Source organism: Apteryx rowi, unplaced genomic scaffold (genome assembly GCF_003343035.1).
Source record: "Apteryx rowi isolate R43461 unplaced genomic scaffold, aptRow1 scaffold_415, whole genome shotgun sequence".
In the NCBI taxonomy this organism is placed as follows: Eukaryota; Metazoa; Chordata; class Aves; order Apterygiformes; family Apterygidae; genus Apteryx; species Apteryx rowi.
In genome coordinates, this window is record NW_020450650.1 from 339,803 (window position 1) to 359,145 (window position 19,343).

At 45.2% G+C, this 19,343-nt stretch overlaps 1 protein-coding gene across 3 annotated transcripts in view; it reads right to left on the minus strand.

Annotated features, from left to right (window-relative positions):
* Positions 1-1,381: 1,381 nt before the first annotated feature.
* Positions 1,382-19,343, minus strand: part of INF2 (inverted formin, FH2 and WH2 domain containing) — a 30,644-nt gene continuing 12,682 nt past the window's right edge. The window contains exons 8-22 of one of the 3 annotated variants that reach the window (XM_026075957.1): positions 19,165-19,310; positions 19,017-19,078; positions 18,286-18,388; positions 18,115-18,200; positions 17,464-17,564; positions 15,750-15,820; positions 15,521-15,628; positions 14,450-14,520; positions 13,654-13,774; positions 12,911-13,075; positions 11,952-12,054; positions 10,788-10,946; positions 8,895-9,674; positions 7,345-7,401; positions 1,382-4,048 (exon numbers count right to left, since the gene is read on the minus strand). In XM_026075957.1, coding sequence (XP_025931742.1) covers positions 7,346-7,401; positions 8,895-9,674; positions 10,788-10,946; positions 11,952-12,054; positions 12,911-13,075; positions 13,654-13,774; positions 14,450-14,520; positions 15,521-15,628; positions 15,750-15,820; positions 17,464-17,564; positions 18,115-18,200; positions 18,286-18,388; positions 19,017-19,078; positions 19,165-19,310 — 2,132 coding nt within the window. In that variant the 3' untranslated portion in view covers positions 1,382-4,048; position 7,345. Of the gene's footprint in view, positions 4,049-7,344; positions 7,405-8,894; positions 9,675-10,787; positions 10,947-11,951; positions 12,055-12,910; positions 13,076-13,653; positions 13,775-14,449; positions 14,521-15,520; positions 15,629-15,749; positions 15,821-17,463; positions 17,565-18,114; positions 18,201-18,285; positions 18,389-19,016; positions 19,079-19,164; positions 19,311-19,343 lie in introns of all 3 variants that reach the window. The other 2 variants (XM_026075956.1, XM_026075958.1) reach the window with 2 other exon arrangements.

Here is a 19,343-nt window from a genome sequence, read left to right on the forward strand (position 1 = left end):
CTGTGCAAGCTAATGTTCCTGCAGATCCCACTACCGGCCAGTAACCTCTGGCAGAGGGGCAACACTGACAATTTTGGGCAGTAGTGTCAAGCAAGACTCACCAGCTTGTCTGACAAAGTCCCTGCTCCAAGGTGTTGCAAAAGGAGTGATGCACTTCACTYGTAAGAGGGAAGCAGCACTACATTTACTGCAGTAGGACAGCGACTTAACAAAGTTCAGTCGTGAATAAGAACGATTTAACGAGGTTCGATTGGCAAGGTTCACTCAGTTATTTACTGCATGAAGGACAGGGTCAGATGCAAGTGCAACAGAGACCCTCCCGTTGAGTCATGAGGTTCAGACTRGACCCCCTTGCTTTCTAAACTTCAGAGAGGAGCCTCGGTGTGGTTGGATCCAGTCCTAGTCCCAGACTTGGTAAACAGTTTATGTCTAAAGGGGTGTGTGCGAAGGGAACCCTTCCGTTGMGTCACGAGGTTCAGACTGGACCCCCTTGCTTCCTAAACTCCTTCGGAGAGGAGCCTAGGTGCAGCTGAATCCAGTCCTAGTCTCAGACTTGGTCAACGGTTTATGTCTAAGGAATTATGTGCACAGTTAGTCAGAGATATAACTCAGCAAAGTTTTGTGAAGTTTGCAGAAGTTCAGCATGCTATTAATCACTTACCAAGGATCTGTCACGGGTAAGGAATCTCTCAACCTCGAGGAGTAAACTTGAGAGGTGTCCCTGCTCAAGAGGAGGTTCTGCAGTGCAACCTGCTGCCRTGYAGCAGAGCTCAAGGGGCTCTGGGCTGCCCCCTATTTATTGGGGGGGAGATGGTTGACTCATAGTCATATTTGCATACTAGACGGGCCTTAGTTGGCGCATGCTCAACTAGCCCCTACATACGTGCTGTTTACAGGGAGGTCAGGTTGAGGGGGAGAGAGCACATCAGTGGGGGGGAAAGAAGCACACCGTCACACAAGGATATTTCTGTTTTAAGGGCCTGATCCTGCAAAGACCTTCGTAGCTTGACTTTACATACACTGGAGGCTACACTGACTTTACTGGGATCTAGAGTACTGTAGCTAAGTCTTTGCATGATCAGGGCCTTCAACAAGAGCCAGGGTACAACAGGAGGAAGAAGCACCTCCACCACTGACACGGTGTGAAGGAAGATTACAGCAATAGCTTTTTCTAATAGGGTGGAGGTTTTTTTGGTTCGTCTTTTTTTCACTTAAGGAAAAAGATTTTTAACTGTTCAGTAAAATGGTGATAAGAAGCTATGTTCTAATTCTGGATTCCAACCAGAATTGCTTAATTGTGAAGCATTATTCTATTGAAGAGGAACTATAAAAACAGTTTGGGCCCTCACCATCCCCACAAAAGAAAGGAAAGGTGTCAATTACTTTGACTTCTTTTATTCTAAATTCTGAAATATTTTCATTATTGGAAAAAAAAAAAAACTGAAAATTCATACCTTTAAACATACTCAAATTCTGGTGAATTGTTTGGAAAAGACTTCTGCTCATTTCTTCCATAGCTTGGTTTTATCATATAGCTGATGTTTAATTAGGAATATGCAGTTATTTGACAGCTAGAAACTTGTGGTGTTCACAGGCTTGTTTACATAATGGACTCCACGTGCATTTGCTGTAATATATTACAAGAAATTTTTTTTGAGGTCCAAACTCACTATTGGCTTAAATGAGCACAGATCTGTTGAAGGAGCTGCGAGTGCCATTGTTTTTACCAGCAATTAGTTTGAACTTACAACTATCACTGAAAAATCTTCAGGATCATAAGCTTTACTTAAAGGTTACAAATGGAGCAAATCCTGCTTGGACATCTTCCTTTGACCTGCTCTGATTCTGCCCTCCTGTTCTCATTAAATAATCTCTGTAATGGATGCAGAGCTGCTCTTAAGTAATAATTCTAAGTAAGTGCTGTGCTTTGACCTGCTTATCGGGATGTCATTGTATAGATAATTTAATATAGTTTTCACAGATAACTACAGAACAAAGAACCAGCAGTGGCTCAAAGTAACCCAGTTCTCAGCAAACTCTTGATGGCAGTGGAAAGACAATGCCAAATGCCATTTCCTTGAAGGCCAAGCTAAGAATGCAGAGAAATAAAATCCCTGGCCCTGTGAAAAGGGTTTTTCTCTTCAGATGCAAATGGCAGTAGCTGAAAGACCAGAGTGAGATGTGGACACCTGCTGCAGCATCTGAAGAAATCAGCCTGCCTGGGGTATCAGCGGGTAAGGCTCCCTGTGTAACACCAGGGTAGCTTGTTTGTTCCCTAGTCCTAAATCTCAAAATGATTTTGTTCCTTCGGTAAAATAGCAGCGTGGGCTGGAGGAGGCTGGCTGCTCGCTGCTAGCCTGGGTTACAGGCTCTTGATGGAAACATGGAGGCTGCAAAGCTGCTGGGTAAACGTGTTTGGTAGTCAGATTTTTGTAGCCTGGGCTCTAATCTGAGAGCAGGCAAAATGCTGTAATGAGAGTGAAAGGACTGATACTTGGGTGATGTGTTCTGAGCCTGGAAAAAAGAGAAAAGGGCAGACTTGTAAACATGATAGCGTTAGTACTGCAGGTCAGCCCTGGGTGGGTTATGCAGTTCTGCTGGAAACGGTGGGGCTCTGCCCACCTCCGCTAGCGGGGCATCTGATTTCAGCTGCAACGGGGCTGTGCTGCCCCCCGGGATCTTGGGAACTGAATCTGCAGTGCGTCTATTCTAAACTGATCTTTGCTTTTGTTAAACAATTCTCAATATGCTYGTAACAATGCTGCTGTTAAAAGTTATCAGTGATTTAATTCTTGGTTTAACTCCTAACTTAGTCCAGCAAAGTTCTCAGTAAATGGATTACAAGTCCTATAAAGCAAAGCAAAAAAAAGCTTTAGCCTGAACATTAGTCTAGACACAGTGAGTTACCATATAAAGGCATAATTCTTAAATGTAATAATCTCTTCCACTTGATTCATGTTTCAGCACAGTATCACACCATAGACTCAACATATAGAATTTTACATTGACAACTATGTACAAAACTATGATACAAAGTTATTACAAAACTTAATTGAGAAAAAAAACTCTGAATTTTTAAAACACAATACTGCACATTCCCAGTTTTAAAGCAACAATAACATGTAACTACCTGTTCTGCAGCTTGAACACAAAGACTTTTGAGTGCAAGCAGCTGAGCATGATATTCAAACCCAGAGATTTACTGAAGGACGAGCTGAAAATGTAGCTAATAGAGACCCCTGAAAAACCTCTTTCTGCTACTTTAATAACAGGAACTTGGGCCCTGATTCTTCAAAGGTTTATGCATGTATCTGTATGTGAGACTACTGCAAGACTACTGACATGCTTACACTTAATTGCACATAAGCATAGGCGGGAACCAAACATTGTTTAACTGGCCGTATGTTTAATAAAATACATATACATTATTTCTAAGACTGATCTCCCTTGCTTTAAACGATTGGGAGGGAAAATAAATTTGTCTGAACTGTGTCTTGGATCTGCTCCAATATAAATTGTCAGCGGGCGATGAGGGAGCAACTTCCACCTGTGACAGTACAACAAGTGCTTAATTCATATCCTTAATTTAGTCGAGGCACTGCTATTTTAAAAATTCCTCAGAGGGCTAAATGCTGCAGTGCTCTCTTGGGCCACGCTCAACTATTGTTTCAAGAGGAGCCTGCCCTAAGAGCAAGCTGAAAGATTTGGCTTGAAGAAGAGTTTGTTCGAGGTCTGACCCTTGCAACCCTCCGCACACAGAGTCCCCGCATCTCGATGGGTGGGTGCAGAGCGCTCACAGCACCAGGCCTTGGCAGAGGTCACGTAAGGCACGGGCTGAAGGTGCTCAAGTCTCCAGGGAGGTTCTTTGGGCCTTCAGGAAGGGAGTAAAAGCCTGCGTGAGGAGAAGCTTTGCATCCGGTTACAGCAAACGTGACCGTGAGTGGCGTTTGGGTACTGCAGGACTTTGCTTCCGAGAGACTGGCAGCACTGGGGGAGTTTGTTAGCATTTCACTGGGTCTCGATTATTTCTTCTGCCTTGCTGTGACACCTGCAGGAGGAGAGGGAAATACAAAGTATTCACAACTGTAAAATGAAGCTGTGTGGTTTTGCATGTGTGTGTATCTAATGGCCAGGGTGCTACTAGGGAAACCAGCATCAGATAAGTTAAAAACTGGTAGATCTAAATTTTTTTTTACTTAAAAGCCTCACGTACTTTTAGGGAACTGATTCTAATGTTCAAGAATTTAGCTAACTGCTTTGCAGCTAGGCACTCGTTCAATCCAGTAAGCGAATCTTGCATTTTCCAAGCAGAATGTTGCAATATGCTTCTACATTTTAAATTACTAAACTTACTAAATTTAGAAGATGATTCTGTTGTCTGTGAAAGAGGAACTGGCATTTTTTTGCCAATGGTTTAGGCAGGGGTGTCGTCGTAAACCATTACGAAATGGAATTCTTATTTGTCATTTCACGTGGATGTAGGGCATCTGCCCAGCTTGTTTGTACGTTGTAAGGGCGAGCACAGCTGGGCCCTGGCTGGAGGGAAGAGAGATTCACAGGGCACAAAGGAAATTTCCTGCTGAGCCAAATGTAGAAAAATTGCAGTGCTGAGTTCAGCCCTGCTCCTGTGCCTGTGTGTAGTCTCCCAGGTGCCCAGAGGTGTTCCTTGAGGGAGTTAGGACTGCCAGAAGACGAGGTTGTATACTGTCATTTTTAAGGTCCTCTCCTACATAATAACTGAAGGAAATACTATTTCTAATGACAGACATGAAGGCAAAGACCATACAGAAAGACGAGCGTCAGCCTGATTACATTCCCATGGTCCATTAGAACACAGCCTGCAGATGACACTGAGCCTGCAGAAGGGGAGGCTGTGGGATAATGGTCTATGATCATCTGTGATCATCCCTGCCAGGGGTAAACAGCGGATGCAAAGGATGATTTGCAGTCTGATGCCCATGCCGGTGAGGCAATGCCCAGGGTGAGGTGGAGGTCTCACCACTTGACATTGCTCCACCCAAAATGACGCCTGGGGCAAGGCGAGAGTCTTGCAGCCTGGTGTTGTTGCTAAGGGCAAAAAAGAAAAAGGCCAGCAGCCAATGACACCCTCTGCTGAGCTCCACAAGGACCAGTCATCCCACAGTGTTTGACTCAGCCCCACCTTGTCAAGATTACAAATTCAGCGCATAAACCTGCCTCCGTTTTGAGGAGGACGAGAACACCAACCTACGGATGGGTTGACAGGCCTGGACCTCTCTCCTCCCCAAAACAGGGATGCCTTTTTGGTAAGGTTTGTGCCTCCGACAACGTCAGACGTTACCCCGGGAAAAATACCATTGTTGAAAGCGCTTATTATCAGTTTGAGCTCAAAAAGTAAATTTGTTGCATTGAGTGCATTTATCACCAGCAATCCTGAACCTGTTGGATCTGTCACTTTAATAAATTGTTTATTTTGTTCAACTTTGCGAACCTGACTCAGTGAAAGTCCTTTTGAGGAGGGCTCTGGCAGGCAAATGTTGATTACCAAATAAGGGAGGGCCTTTCCATACCCTTTCCCTCCCTTCATGCAACAGTAACAGAGGTGAAACATCTGGTTCTCTGGAATTAAACTAAAACAAACAAAAAAAGGATTCTCAAACTCCGCAGTCTCTTTGCAGGAAGATACTGATCCCCTCCCTTTTTTAATATACATGTGCAAATGACATAAAGGTGGGAGGAGAGGAAAAAGGGAATTGCAGATTTGAAGGGGCTGCTCGTCCCTGTCCTCCCAGTGCTGGAGCACTCGAGGGCACTGCCGGCAGGATACGGCTGCAGCTGGGCATCGCATTTCCAGGATGTGCTTAAACTCCTGCCTTCCTGCCTGAAGTTACTCAGCCACTTCATAAAGGTACTGGTTTTCAATGCATCCCTCTCTGTTGCTTTCCTATGTCTTCAAAGGAGAATTCAAAGCAACTTGTGTCTTTGCTTTGTTTTGTTTTCAAATATGATTCTTTTTCAAGCCTGCATGGAATCCCTCTGCATAAAACATACATATTCAATGTTATACCTAACTCACAGTTTCAGCTTCCCTCCCTGTCTAGCACGATCACTGGTCCAGGCTTGCTTCTTCCCTCTGCCTCATGGCTACTATTTTCTGCTCTTGCTGTAAATCTTCATTAGGATTCTTAAAGAAAACAACTTCCCTTTCCCTCTTGATGTAAATCTGTGGTGTGGCACGAAAGGGGCCAAGAGGAGGCCAGGAGTAGCCTGGAATGCAACTATCCACGACAGAGCTGATTTTCTGTTGCCAGAGATCAGGCTGCAAGTGCAGGACAAAATTAACCCTACGCGGAAATCCCGCCGGGCTTCGTCCGTTCCAGTCTCCCAAGAGAGGGGACGGAGGCAGGGAGGCCTCAGGCTGCAAGGGAGCAGCGCGGCCCTGCTTGGCTCACGTACCCAGACATGGGGGATGCCGAGGACTAAACACATTCCTTTCGTGAAATGAGACCGTGAGAGATTTGGCATCATTGATTCATTTCATAAGAGATGCTCATCAGAATGGAAAGGGCAACAAGTAACTATGCAATTTCAGTACAGTGGACGTTTTGTTTCTGTTTCTTGCTTTTTCTTTCCACTTGCTATAAATTCAGGCAAACTTTCATAAAAGTCTTGTGGGCGGGACTCCCAAAGTTTTCTTGTGATGAGCAACTGTATGTTCCCAACATCAGTGAAGGATGCAAGGGATGTGATACACATGTTCTTATTTGAAACTGAGTTTACAAGTTTTGCTCCAATTAACTCCTTTGTGTGTCAAATCAGGATTCTGACATTGAATCTGGCTTTGAGTTGGAGCTGGTATCTTGCCCCAAAGAGTATTTCTCCCCAGATCCACTGTTTTATTCCATATACCACATGCTCATACTTAAACAGTGCTGTAGAAAGTGGCTACCCTGAAAGCAAACCAAACGTTTTTTGCAAGAAGCATGTACTGAAATTGCATTTTTTTACAATTTTTGAGACAATAACCGGATCAAAGCAAAGACTTTGTTTATCACATGAAGCTGGATTCACTTGGTTAGAATAATAACTCTCAATTATCTGCAGGGAAAGGCAGGTTGGCTGCTGCTGACACAGAAGACAGAYGTGGGATATGACCCTGCGTCGTGGGGAAAGCAGCACTGACTCCACTCAACGCAAGATCAACCCCTTGGAGAGTAAGAATCAGAGTAACAAATTTGTTTTAAATGTATTTGTGATTAGACACAAAGACAAAAAGCGTAGCTGATATGCCAAGTACTGATTAAGTTTGTAAAGTCCCAATGCTATGGTTAGTTTACAAAAAAATGCCTTTGCAAGTTTACATACCTCATTGTACCACACAACCTTTTTTTGTTTTATTATCTCCAGTATCAGTGTCAACCTCTGCTTTTAAATGAAAGAGAGACACTAAATATAAGTGATCATGGCAAGGCAAACGTAACAACAGGAAACTTCTTAGGATAAGCCCATTATCTAGGAGCAGAGAGGTTCTTAAAATGCAATCCCTGGGTGCTAGGGAGCCCCATGGCTTTTGTGGAGGGGTCTGTTCCTTAAGCCAGAAATATTCATTACAGATGTCGGAAAAGCATTGAGGGCTGGGAGTGTGGAGTGTTCCCTTTGCTGCAGCTTCTTCTATTACCTCCCGGGAAGGGCAGGGCAAGGAATTCCCCCCATCCTCAGCCTCTCCACTTCTGCTGCTTTTGGGAATGGAGAAGCTATGGGGCAGGGAGAGCACCTGAAACTGTCAGGGAACGGGGAATCTGGGCCAGGCGGGAAATAAGAGATCCAGGAGAAATTTATCCCCATTCCAGAAAAGTCTCCGGAGAATGAAAGTTTGGGAACCACTGCTCTGGGAAACCACTTCTGTTTTGTGGCTTGTTTTTAAGTAGGGGAAACTGGCCTGTTTAGAAACATGAATGATTACGGCCCTGAGGCATGGCAGCAACATAGGCGTAAGCCCCTTTGTGGTAGATGCTCAGATCATGTTATCTTCCTCAGCGGTGGGTATTCAAACCCTCCTTTCCTTTCTCCTCCACCTTCTTTGGAAGGAAAAATTCCTTCTTCCACCACTTGCCTGCCCATTTGCTTGACCCCAGGACCTGGGTGGGCTCCATCTTTCCCATGGGCAGTGGTTCCTGCTGGGAGGGAGCAAGGAGCACAGAGAAGGGGCGACCCGCTCGCTCCTGAATGAGTGGGCAGCCCAGGACAAGGGATCGATTCAGCCTGCTGAACACAGTTCTTTGTGCAAGCATCAGCGAGACGCTATTTTTACTTGTTGGCTTTGTACCCCCATCCTGCAGCTCAAAGGCCTGATGTTAAGAAGGAGCTCCCTGAAGTACACTTGGGGCATGTTTTCCAGTTACTGCAGGCAAAAAGCTCTTGCAACAAGGCTTATGAGGGGAAAAAAAATCACAGCAGTGCTTATGTTGCTGGCTTTATGTGTTTATAAATAGTAGAGAGGGGGTGATCGCTGATWAAGCACCCAGTATTAACTGCTCTTAATCACTGCTCTGGAGTCTAATGGAGCTCTTGCTTGCACATAACCATGGCTTGTAGCTGTCTTTAGCGCATTTGACAGATGTGCTTATTGCCATCTTTACTGCATATGTGTAATGGGCTTTTTAATTATTGATTCATCATTACTCTTTTATAAACAACTTAAAAATGTCAAGAGAATGAACAGTGCTTGTGTTTTCTTTTTAAACCTTTCTTAGATAAAAAATAACAACTCCATTAAACAGAGTTGCTCCAGGGGCAGGGGGCCTCCTATGGACAGCACTGGACCTCTAAGTGGGGAGGAACAGATATATACAAACATACAAGGAAGTCTCCTTGATTTAACTCAGTTCCAGAACGCTATATAAAAAATAGGCTACCTGTATAGCTTTTGCTGTGCCTCTTCTTCTTTTTCCGTTTCCCAGACGTTCTTTGCTTTTCCCTGTCACTGTAAGTTTGTCCAGGGGGAAGTGTTGCTGAACAGGAAGAATCGGTGGCTGGCTCCTCTGAGAAGGACTTCTCTTGAGAGGTGTCCAACAGTGAGTCTGTACCAGGGTCTTCATTTTCCTTCGCCATCTCTTTTGACTCTGCCTGATGAGCCTCATCAAAGGGAGTGGACTGAGCACTGCCAGGATCTACTCCTTTCTCGCTTAGCTGGGGATTGCTTGGATGGATTATCTGCTCGTTAGCTGGCCTGATGCTCTCTGAGCCATCAGGATGGGATTCATTGTCCTGGTCTTCTGAGATGGACCCATTGAGCTGGTCTCTCAAAACAGTACTCAGACTGCTGCTCGCAAACTTTATCCCAGTGCCTATACTGGTGGCAGAGAAGGTGATGGTGCCACTCTTTGTGCTCTCCTGGAGGCTTGCCAAGCCGTCTGCCTGCTGCATGCCTGCTCCCTGCTTTGGCTGACCAGCCCCATCAACTTCTGTCAAGCTTACAGATGGGCCTTCAGTTTGGCACTCTGGTGGCAAATTTCCTTCAGCGTTTTCTTTAGGTAATGCCTGGTTTGAAGCTGAGTCATTTGTAACATCTTTACCTGCCTCTGTTAGGGCAGTGTCTGAGGGGGGAGTGCTTTCTGAGGGACGACCATTGCTGCTTTGCTTTTTCTCATCACTGATTTGTTTTCCTGCTGCTTGTGGATCTTTAATGCTCCTTCCTTTAAACAAAAAAACACATGATCAGGCACAGCTGCAGAATTACACTTGAAATCAACCAAGGTGTTTCTGTCACTGGGATACAAGCTTGCAGCTGCCTGCACAGGGAACGTTGAACCTAAAGCAGCTATGCATAGGCAGGACCATTTTATCGTATAGCCAAAGATGAACTGCTTCCTTAGCACAGTGACACCCCCTCTTACACCCTATGTGGTCACCTCAGTTGGACTCCAGGGCTCCAGCACAGCAAAGCGCCTGCTCCATTTTCAGCAGGTGTTTATGTGTCATTGCTGCCAACTGGCTGGTTTCCATGGAAGTCAATGGAGCTGCAAGAGGGGTGCCTGAAAGCCTACAGCAGGAAAAGGGAACCAGTCTGCAAGATCCTGAACCAGCTGGGACTGCTGGCTTGATTTGCAAGAGCACTTCAAACACCCTCTCCCTGTCCCCATCACTGAGGCCTCTTCCATCCTAATCCTGCCCTTGCAGAGCATCCCAGGATAGCCACAGATCAGGCCCTATGGTGGGCCAGTGCCCTTCTCCTCATCTAATGAGCACTAAGTGTTGGCGCTGAGATCATGAGCCAAAAAAAAGCTGAAGCCCTCTTGGGCTGTCTCCTAACAAGTACCTAAAAGTCTTGGGATTTGGATTCTTTTGCAAATGGGGTTTTGTAGTCCTTTTTTTAAAGGTTCCTTTAGACACCCAAATGTGGACTTGTGGCATGGTGCAGTGATTTCCAGAGCAGTAACAAGCTGTGTTAATGAGACTCAGTGGCACAGGGACCTCGTGTGGAGATGACACCAGTGTGGGTCTAGAAGCATCAGAGCCCCATCAGCATGGTACGGTGGCTGAGCCATGGGCCGTGCCTCTCAGAGGGTTTATCAGTGTGGGCACAAGGCCATGCTATGATGAATGTATTGCTGCTAATTCAGGAGCAGGCCTGGCTGGCAACAGCACAGGGCGCTCTGCTCTGCTTCTCCATTGCACTGGCTGCAGAGCCTTCTTAAACAAAATGCCCCAAATGCAAATGCTGGAAACTTCTTGCATGTGTGTTTGGCTTAGGCTTAGAGGCAGATGGGAATGAATAGCTGCAGGTAAAGTCAAGTCTGTGTCCTTACCAGGCTGGCTCTCCTCTGGGCTCTCTGCTGGCAAGGTTTTAGGAAGCGCGTCTGCCTCGCTTCTGTTCTTTGTCTTCCTCAGCGTGAACCCTTTCCTTATGTCGGCCAGCAGTGCATCGATGACGCACACGTCCTCCTGCTTCACCACTCCCTTTTTAACTGGCATAGAGAGATGAGTGTTAACAACATGTCCCATGAGCCAGGGCAGAAGGCCTCTGACTCTGCCCTGCCCATGGGCAGGTGCAGCGATGCTATCCTGCCTGCTACCTGCTGCCCTGGTGCGAATGACAACGGGGCAAAAGCGCCGAGGCGAAACCCGGCTGTGGACCAGCCCCTGAGACAGGGCCATAGGTCCTGCAGGAAGAAACCACAACCAAGCTCCAAGGTTCAGAAGACCTAGGGTGCACTTTGGCTCTGTCCCTTACCTGAATGCCTTGGGCTGCTGCTCAGGACATGCCACAGCAGCCACTGCAGCTTGTCTGAGCTGAAGTCAGAGGATCTAGCCCAAAGCCCCAGCCACTACAGACTGGTGCATACTTTTCCCTGACCTGTGCCTAGTGATGTCTACTGTGTCAAGACCTTGAAACACATCCTATTTGCTATCCATACTGGTGAGGCTGTTTTTCTTTCTTTCTTTCTTTCTTTTTTTTTTTGGATGGGGACAAAATGATCTCGATTTTTCTTTCCTCTTAGCTTCTTTCAGTTTTACTTTTCAGATGTGCCTTTCATTTTCAGCCACAGAAAGGTAGATTTAAGTTATCTGCAATATTTTTGGAACTTCTGCATTCTCTGGTAAACTGGGGTGAGACTACTTAAGATCTTTGGGGATTTGGGGGGAAAAAAGTCAAGTGTCTCCTGTTAGATCTGGGATTCAAAAGCTTTGTTAGAAACTGAAAAAGTTTCAATCTGAGATTTTTCCTCCCCTGTTGAGTCAGAAACATAAAATTAAATTCTTGGCCCAGCTGTAACTGTGGAAAGGCAATCCTTAGCTATGGCTGTAAGACACCTAAAAGCCTTCAGTGAGCCAGCACCTGGAAATGCACAAAATAAACTACCACTCCTGGTCCATTAAAACAAGAACAGAAAAAAGCTCCTATCAGCTCTCCCAGACACTTTGGGATAACATGTCCATTTTTCTTTAATGAAACCCTTTCAGATACTTACTGACTTTTCCATTTTCTCCCTTCTGTCTCTTAGCCTCTTCTTCTTCCAGTTGTTTCTTCCTCTTCTCTGCTTTTGCAGCTTGCTCCTTTCTGTCCTTGTTTTCCTGCAGTTAAGTAACAGGGGGCATGAGAAGGTTGGCTAAATATCTGGTAGAAAAGCCAATGAAGAGAAAGATGATCTCCTCAGTAAATAAAAATGGGTCCTAAGATTACGTACTGTCTTTCCACGAGGGTGAGAGGGAGACTGCTGGCTTGTCCAGGACTCTACCCATTCCTAATAGCAGGTGGCAGCAGCGATCTGCCTAATGCAGCTACCAAAGCGCAAATCCTCTGAATAGCTGAGGCAAATGTGGAAGCTACTGAAGCCATGATTTACTCCAGACTTGTGGCCTTTTTACCACATCCCCTTTTTACATCTCCCTTCTAAGCCTGTTTGCTCAGGTTGGAGGTAAGCATTAAGTTTTATAATCCTGATACTCTAAAACCTATGCACTTGATTCCAAAACAACTTTGTGAATCTGGAGCCAAAGTAGCATGAAAAATCATCTATCTCCAGAGTCTGGCTCTGAAATGCTGTTGTGAATCTGGACCTTCCTGAGCAAAGGCAATAGAGCTGGTTCTGGCTCTGCCATTCAAGCCCGGGGCACCACCTTGAGAATGTAACCACGGGTCTCTCCTGTCACAGGGTTAATACAAGGCAGAGAGAGGCTCTAGCAGGAAGGAGTCAATGGGGAATACTCTGCTGGAGTCTGTCCATCTACACCCAGCCTGATGCTATGCAGATGCCATGGGGCTCAGACACCCATTCACCGGGTGACCTAATGCCACCTACTGAAAGGAGGGAGCCGCAAGCAGCACCCTTTCCCTGCAGGGCCCAGGTGCCCATCCCACCCCCATCTATCTGAGCAGAGGCAGGCACCAGTCCTGGGGTTGCTCAGCACCGTGTGCACAAATGCCAACCTTCAGGGCTCGGATGAAGAGATCTCTGAAGGTCTTCATGGTGCTAAATATGTCCTCTAAGGACAACTTGCTTGGGTCTTCACAGAGATAATTTGCAAGTTCTTCTCTCTTCCTTTCAATAGTTTCGAATTCCTCTTCCAGCTTTCTGGAGGCATCAATGCTATCCTGAAATGCATTTAGTATACACAGTAAAATGTTATCCAGAGGATACTGAGTGAAGGGCAATTAAATAAATAAGGATGACAATGTAAGAACTTAGAGCAGGGGTCTAGGGCCCTGCTTTTTAATGGTAGCAGATCTTATGCAGCGTGAAGAAACTGAGATGGCCTTCGCTGCTAGTAACTGAGTTGTGCCAGTTTACAGGGGTGGCACTAGGAGGACATGGAAAGCTTAATGCAAAGCTTAATCCCAAGAGAAGGGATTTCCTCTGGTGATTCACACTGATGGTGAACATGTTGGCTCAGACGGAGTGAGGAGTTGCACAACAGGGCACAGAGAGCATCCCAGGCAGGGTCCTTAAGAAATGGCCTTACCAAAAGATATCTGGGGCCTGGCGGGAGGTGGCAAATTAACACAAATGGGTTGTGTGCATCACAGCCTACTTCCAAATCTGAAAGCATATCTGGTTGCAAAATTTTTCAGCCTCTCATGAACCTCCTCAGCTACATATGTACAGAGCACTGGCTCTGTGTGTGTATGTGTGTGTTCAAGGTGGAAGATACAAGGGGATTCCATTCACTGACCTGGATAGGTTTCTCATACTGTTTTTTCACATCGTCATTTGATGATGAGATCTTTCGCTGAAGCTCCAGCAACTTCTTTAAATTGGCACTGGACTCCGAGCGTATAATATCAAGATTAATTCTGAAAAAACACAGAACTCCCCCATTAGTTCATTCCATAATATCCTCAGCTGACTGAAGAAAGAACTTGTCTGAGCTGGTGGCTTGGTCGTCCCTTTCTTTCCCAGCATTTCACTGACTAACTGTAGAGCTGTCTGAATCTTGAGCTCTGAACTCTTTATGCAGCCCGAGCTCATAAAAATGATACTTCCTCCATGGTACTTATGAAAAGAGGGACAGGTCTACCTACAATTTCATGTATTGAGTAGATGGATGCCAAAAAAAGTCCACCCATTCAAAGGGTTATTCTCCACCTCCATGCTCCCCTCAGTGCTTGGCATTAGCTTAGTTTCTCATAACATGCTGGTTAAAGACACTTCAGAAATGATTCTGGGTAGCTGGACTCAAGAAAATCCTGCTAACGCAAAAGCAGTGCAGTTTTTGGAAAGGCCTGTGAGGCAGTATTAACTGAATGCACTGTGAATTTCACCCCTAAGTGTTGTCAGCTGTAATAGAACTATTGTATATTATAGTGGTTTCAGCATTTATCAGTCAAATCTTTTGGTTAAAACTAAATAAGATGCTATCTCATTAATGTACTACACCAGCTGTGTGTGTCCTAATTTCTGATACATTATTGATGTGCATGGGATTTTTTTATTTTTTTTTTAATTTGAAGGAAATGAGACTGTTTTACCCTGCTGCTTTTGAAACATATTCAAGGTCCTTTGGCAGTTCCAGTAGGTCCGTGTGGCTGTTTTCTACTTCCTGAAGCAGGAGAAAGAAATGTTATTTACTGTATTCCATGAGCTGAGAGAAGAAGCCAGGTGGGAAGAGAAATGAGCAGAAGTGCTGAGGAAGGATACCTGGCCTACATCCTGCTACTGCCCCCCTCTCTGTAGTCTGCTTTGCCTCACAGAGCAAAACAGGACTGCACGTTCAGAGAGGTAAGACATTGCTCCCAGATTATAAAAACGCACACGAGTGCTGAAAGATTAGAAATACTCATTGTTCAAAGCAAAGCTGACCTGCAACTGTGCTCTGTTCTTATCTTACTGGGGATCTATTTTACTTTCTTCTGTTGGCCTACTGTTGGCCATGGCAGGAGGCAGAACTCTGGTTTGATGCAGTCTGACAGTTCCTATGGTCCCAGGAAGACATTAAAAGGGCTTGATTCTTATTTGCCTACTTTACTTTCATGGCTATGCTTGTTGAAGCTACTGTGAGCTAAACAGGGGCTTGACCATTCATAACTGGAATTGAGAGACCTTGACGAATGAGGTTGGCAGAGCAGAACATGGAGAAAAATAAAAAAAAAAAACAGCAATACAGAGAATAAGATAAGAAAGCCATGGGGGCTTGGTGGGGATCATGAAAAGGTTGAGTATAGTCTGGCGGAAAAAGCAGGGGCAGTGAAAAGGCAGAAGGGTTTTGGTAGCCACATGTTCTATGGTTTGCAGCTGGTGATGGGCACAGAGTGCAGAAATATGAAAAGAGGAAGTTCTAGCAATTGTGGTAAAAGATGGCAGAGGGCAGCAGGACAAAAGTCTTTACACAAGGAGTTCTCTTTAGGCTGAATAGTGCCCACAAGCAGACAAGCAGCTGCTGATAGCCTAAGTGAATTGAGTGCTCTCAACTTGCAACACTAGCTTGCCAGGAAGGATATGAATAAGATTATGTTACATCAACTGAAAGTAGAGTAGGAGAAATGGTTCATCTATGATAAAATCCTCCCCCTGCCCTATTGCCCAGGACTTGGCAGTGGTACCTCCAGAATATGGTGGAGCAGCGTAATGCGGGTTTGGTTTGCTTTGGTTTCTGTTAGTTTGAGTAAAGTGCTGATTTTAAACCCATCAGCGTCACCCGTGTGACTTCCCTGCAAGACAGAAAGAAAGCAAACATAACTCTTGTGTCCATCCAAATTACAGCCGTAAAGGAGAAGAATCATCCACATATCATAATGACTGGGGAGAGGACAAGACAAAAGAAGTCCTTACATAGTTCAGAAAGTTTCCAACTTTGAGAATCAGTTGACAAAAGAGTGGCAGACGATGACTGTTCAGAAGATCTGAAAAAAAAAAGGACCTTTAACTGAAATCCTCTGTCAAACCAGAATGTTTCCTAAACTGGATTAAAATTGGAATTCTGAATTCCACCAAACCAGTTCTGGATTTTTCAGGTTTGCCCAACGGCCCAGCTGGAAGAGAAACTCACTCTAAATAAACTCAATTTCGCTAGCTGGGCTTCATAAAAGTTTTGATGACCTTTGTTTCTTTCTTTCTTTACATTTGCTCTCTCATTCCTAACAGAAAATAATCTGGAATTGGACTCTTCTTACTGACAGTCATTAACTTGCTACCTTCTGTGGAAGTGTCCCAGATTTATACTGGTATGGGTGAGGATAATTGAGCTAAAATTTTAATCCTAGAAGACTCTGAGAGCCTATTCAACTGTGTAGTGAAGCCAGTTCTGACAGCTCTGTGAATACCTGCCAGCTGATAAAACCAGACACGCTTGCCCTATTCTTGTTCTTGCATGGCCGAGGTGTTTATCAGTGCATGAAGGATACCATCCCTGTCCTTGCTTTTAAGACAGGGTGCTGCAGTGGCACGGTTTCTCACGCAATTAGCTTTGAGGCAGGAACAGCTCCAAGAGGACAAGTGGACTGCTTGGAAGAAACTTTCTGGGGAAGTTTCAATTAATTCCAGCAGGAAATTGTAACTCCAGCTGGAGAAACCCATCATAGGGTGGGACTGGCTTGGTGGAACCGGCTTTTCAGGACGGGTGGCCCTTGACAGTGCCGAGAAGGGGTAGGGGGCTCCCTCTGCTGCTGTCGGAGGGCTGGAACCAGTCCCCAGGCAGGCATCTCTGTGCATCCTTCCCTCAGGCAAAGCCAAAGGAGAAACTTCTAGATGCACATATCTGAAATCTAGAAATCACTGTAAGTGACATTTACTTCCACTAGGTGGATGATCTTGAGAATGAACCGTTCAAAAAGATTTTATACCTCTTTTCCCCCTGCCAGCTGAATTTTCCATTCTGCTCTCTCCTATCTGCTCAGCTTTAACCAACTCTGCTGAGTGTGACCAGAAGCTTTTGCCACAGGAAGCAGTGACCTATCGTGTAATTGCAGAGACCTATTGTGTAATTGCTCCATGTATTCAGATGCTTCCATTACTACAAAATTTGAGCACCAGCCATTTATAGCCCAAAATAACAAACTTTTTCTCGTCTGGTTCCTTTTGTAGTCAGGGAAAACTAAAGTGTCGCTGCTTTCTGGGGGAGGTTAGGGGTATGCTTTTGTGGCAGCAGAGGAAATTGCTGCACGAAGATCTTCACGTGGCAAATAACACTGGATGAATTAGCTGTAACAGGGCCAGTTCTGCTGTCTAAATTCAGCTCCTTTGAAAGGGCTGATGAGCTTCCCACGCTTCACTGTTGAACGTGTTTCAGAGGAATACAGCTGCTGCAGAAGAACAGGACTGAGGGTGAGGGAAAGTGATCTCCAGTCCTACAAAGGGCTTTGACCATCAGTGGGGATACCTAGAGCTGCATCCTGTATGCTGTAGTAAACCAGTGACCAGGCTGCAGCAGGACAGGAGCTGTGGTGCTGGGTAGCCTCATTGCAAAGGTCTGTAAGTAGGAGAGGTTTTCTGGTACATCATTGCAGTTTACTGTTGTAAATAAGATAAATAAGGTCAGCTCATTTACCTTCACAGGCTCTCTGGATGACTCCAGCTTTTGGCTGAATCATGTCCAGCACAACATTGGTCTCTTCACAGATCAGCATACATTCAATCCGCAGCTGGTAGCTAAGGAAGGAGATATTGATTAAACATTTCAAGGTATTGTGATCTTGGCCAGCATGGTGGCCTTCTTCCTACATCTTCTGGAAGTGTGGCAACTCTACAACACTGCTATCAGCCATGTCCACATCAAACCTCTGCCCTGTGGCTTGTGGAGAGAGGCAGTTTTCCATGAGAACCAGTCACTGGGATGTAGTTTCTGTTGAAGCACTAAGATCGGCAGGAAGGAGACTGACCACAGTGTGAGATCTGGCTTTTCCCTTCTCAGCATTGCCTTAGGCTCCCTCATGACTTTCATTAAGTTACATGGCCTCCTTGGGGAGATCTGGCCCTAGGTCTGGGCCAGCTTCTGCTGTTTCAGAAGAAGAGAAGGTGCTGGAGCAGCAATAGCCTTTCATCCAAGGGTAACAGGGAAGGGATGACCCTAACGTGGAAGGGGGACTCCACTAGGTATATTAATCAGTACCTGTCTGTGAGATTCCTATAAAGAAACTTAAAACTGATAGAGGCAAACACAGAAAAAGATTGGGCTGAAGTTCGGGATTAACTCCCTTACCTGGAAATCTGAAGGAGGAGGAGATAAAACTGATCGGCATTTGCTAGCTTTGATTTCTCTTCTTTGAAGGCCTTCAGGTTTTCTATCTAATGAGGAATAAAGAATCAAGACTGCAGGACTGCACTGCATTTACTGCTCTGTGATTTAAGCAAACCACATTTCTGTCCTGACCTCATGCTTTTCAGGCAGCAGCTTGAGCAACTGCTTCAGCACCTCGACATCAAACTTGGTCCTGTCCCCGTTCTGGACCATGGCAGCCACCTCTTCATTGGAGCTGCAGAGAGGAGGAGCAGAGTCAGCAGTCACCCAAAGGCCCTTGTTCCATAATCACATGCTACTGAGATACGTATCCATGCAAGTGCTCCATGCTTTGCCTAATGAGGCCCACAGTAATCCAAGAGGAAGCCTGTCACAGTGATTAACTGTGGACTTGGAAGATCCATATTCAAATCCCCACTATGCCCAAAGTTTTGTTTCTGGCCCTGGCCAAATGACTCAGGACCAGAGATTAATCTTGCAATTTAGATGCCTGTCCCTACGTATTTGATTGTCTTAAAAAAAAATCTGATTCTTAAGTTCTCTGTTGGCTCTGTTTTCACTAGGGGTTTGCTCCACAGAGGGCTTTTACAACCTAAATCACCCTATGACTCTGTGCCACAACTTCTCCTCTGTAAAATGAGATGTAAAGCCTTTTCCAGCTTACAGGAACATTGCATGTAAAAACACAAACAAACCCCCAGACCCAGTGTTTTAAAGACATAAGCTGGGAAAGGTTCAGATGTTTCAGTAACACAGATCACAAAAGCACAACGGCTGGAATAGATTTTGTGAGCACCTTACAGACACTAGGCAAAAGCTGCTCAAAGTTTTGGCAACTATCATGAAAACTGGCCATATCTTACCATTTAAATTGCTTCAAAAATATGTTCAAATTGAGACTTTTCTTGGAGTCCAAAAATGTGATCTTCATTAAAGAAAAAGAAGATATTCGATATTAGATGAGCTGTCTGTGGTGATCTTTATTCTAAAGAATGAGAACGACCCCCTCACCTCCTTTGGTTCTGCCTTCACTGGTGCAGCCGTTTTCTCCTTGGGGGTTGGTTGTGGAAAGCAAAACAGTTGCTCTATGCTTGTATAATTGGGCTCTATGGTTTCCTCATTGCTGCTACCCACTGAAGCCCACATCGAGTGACTTTCTGAAAAAAGACAAGGTATTCAGAGAGTTTACA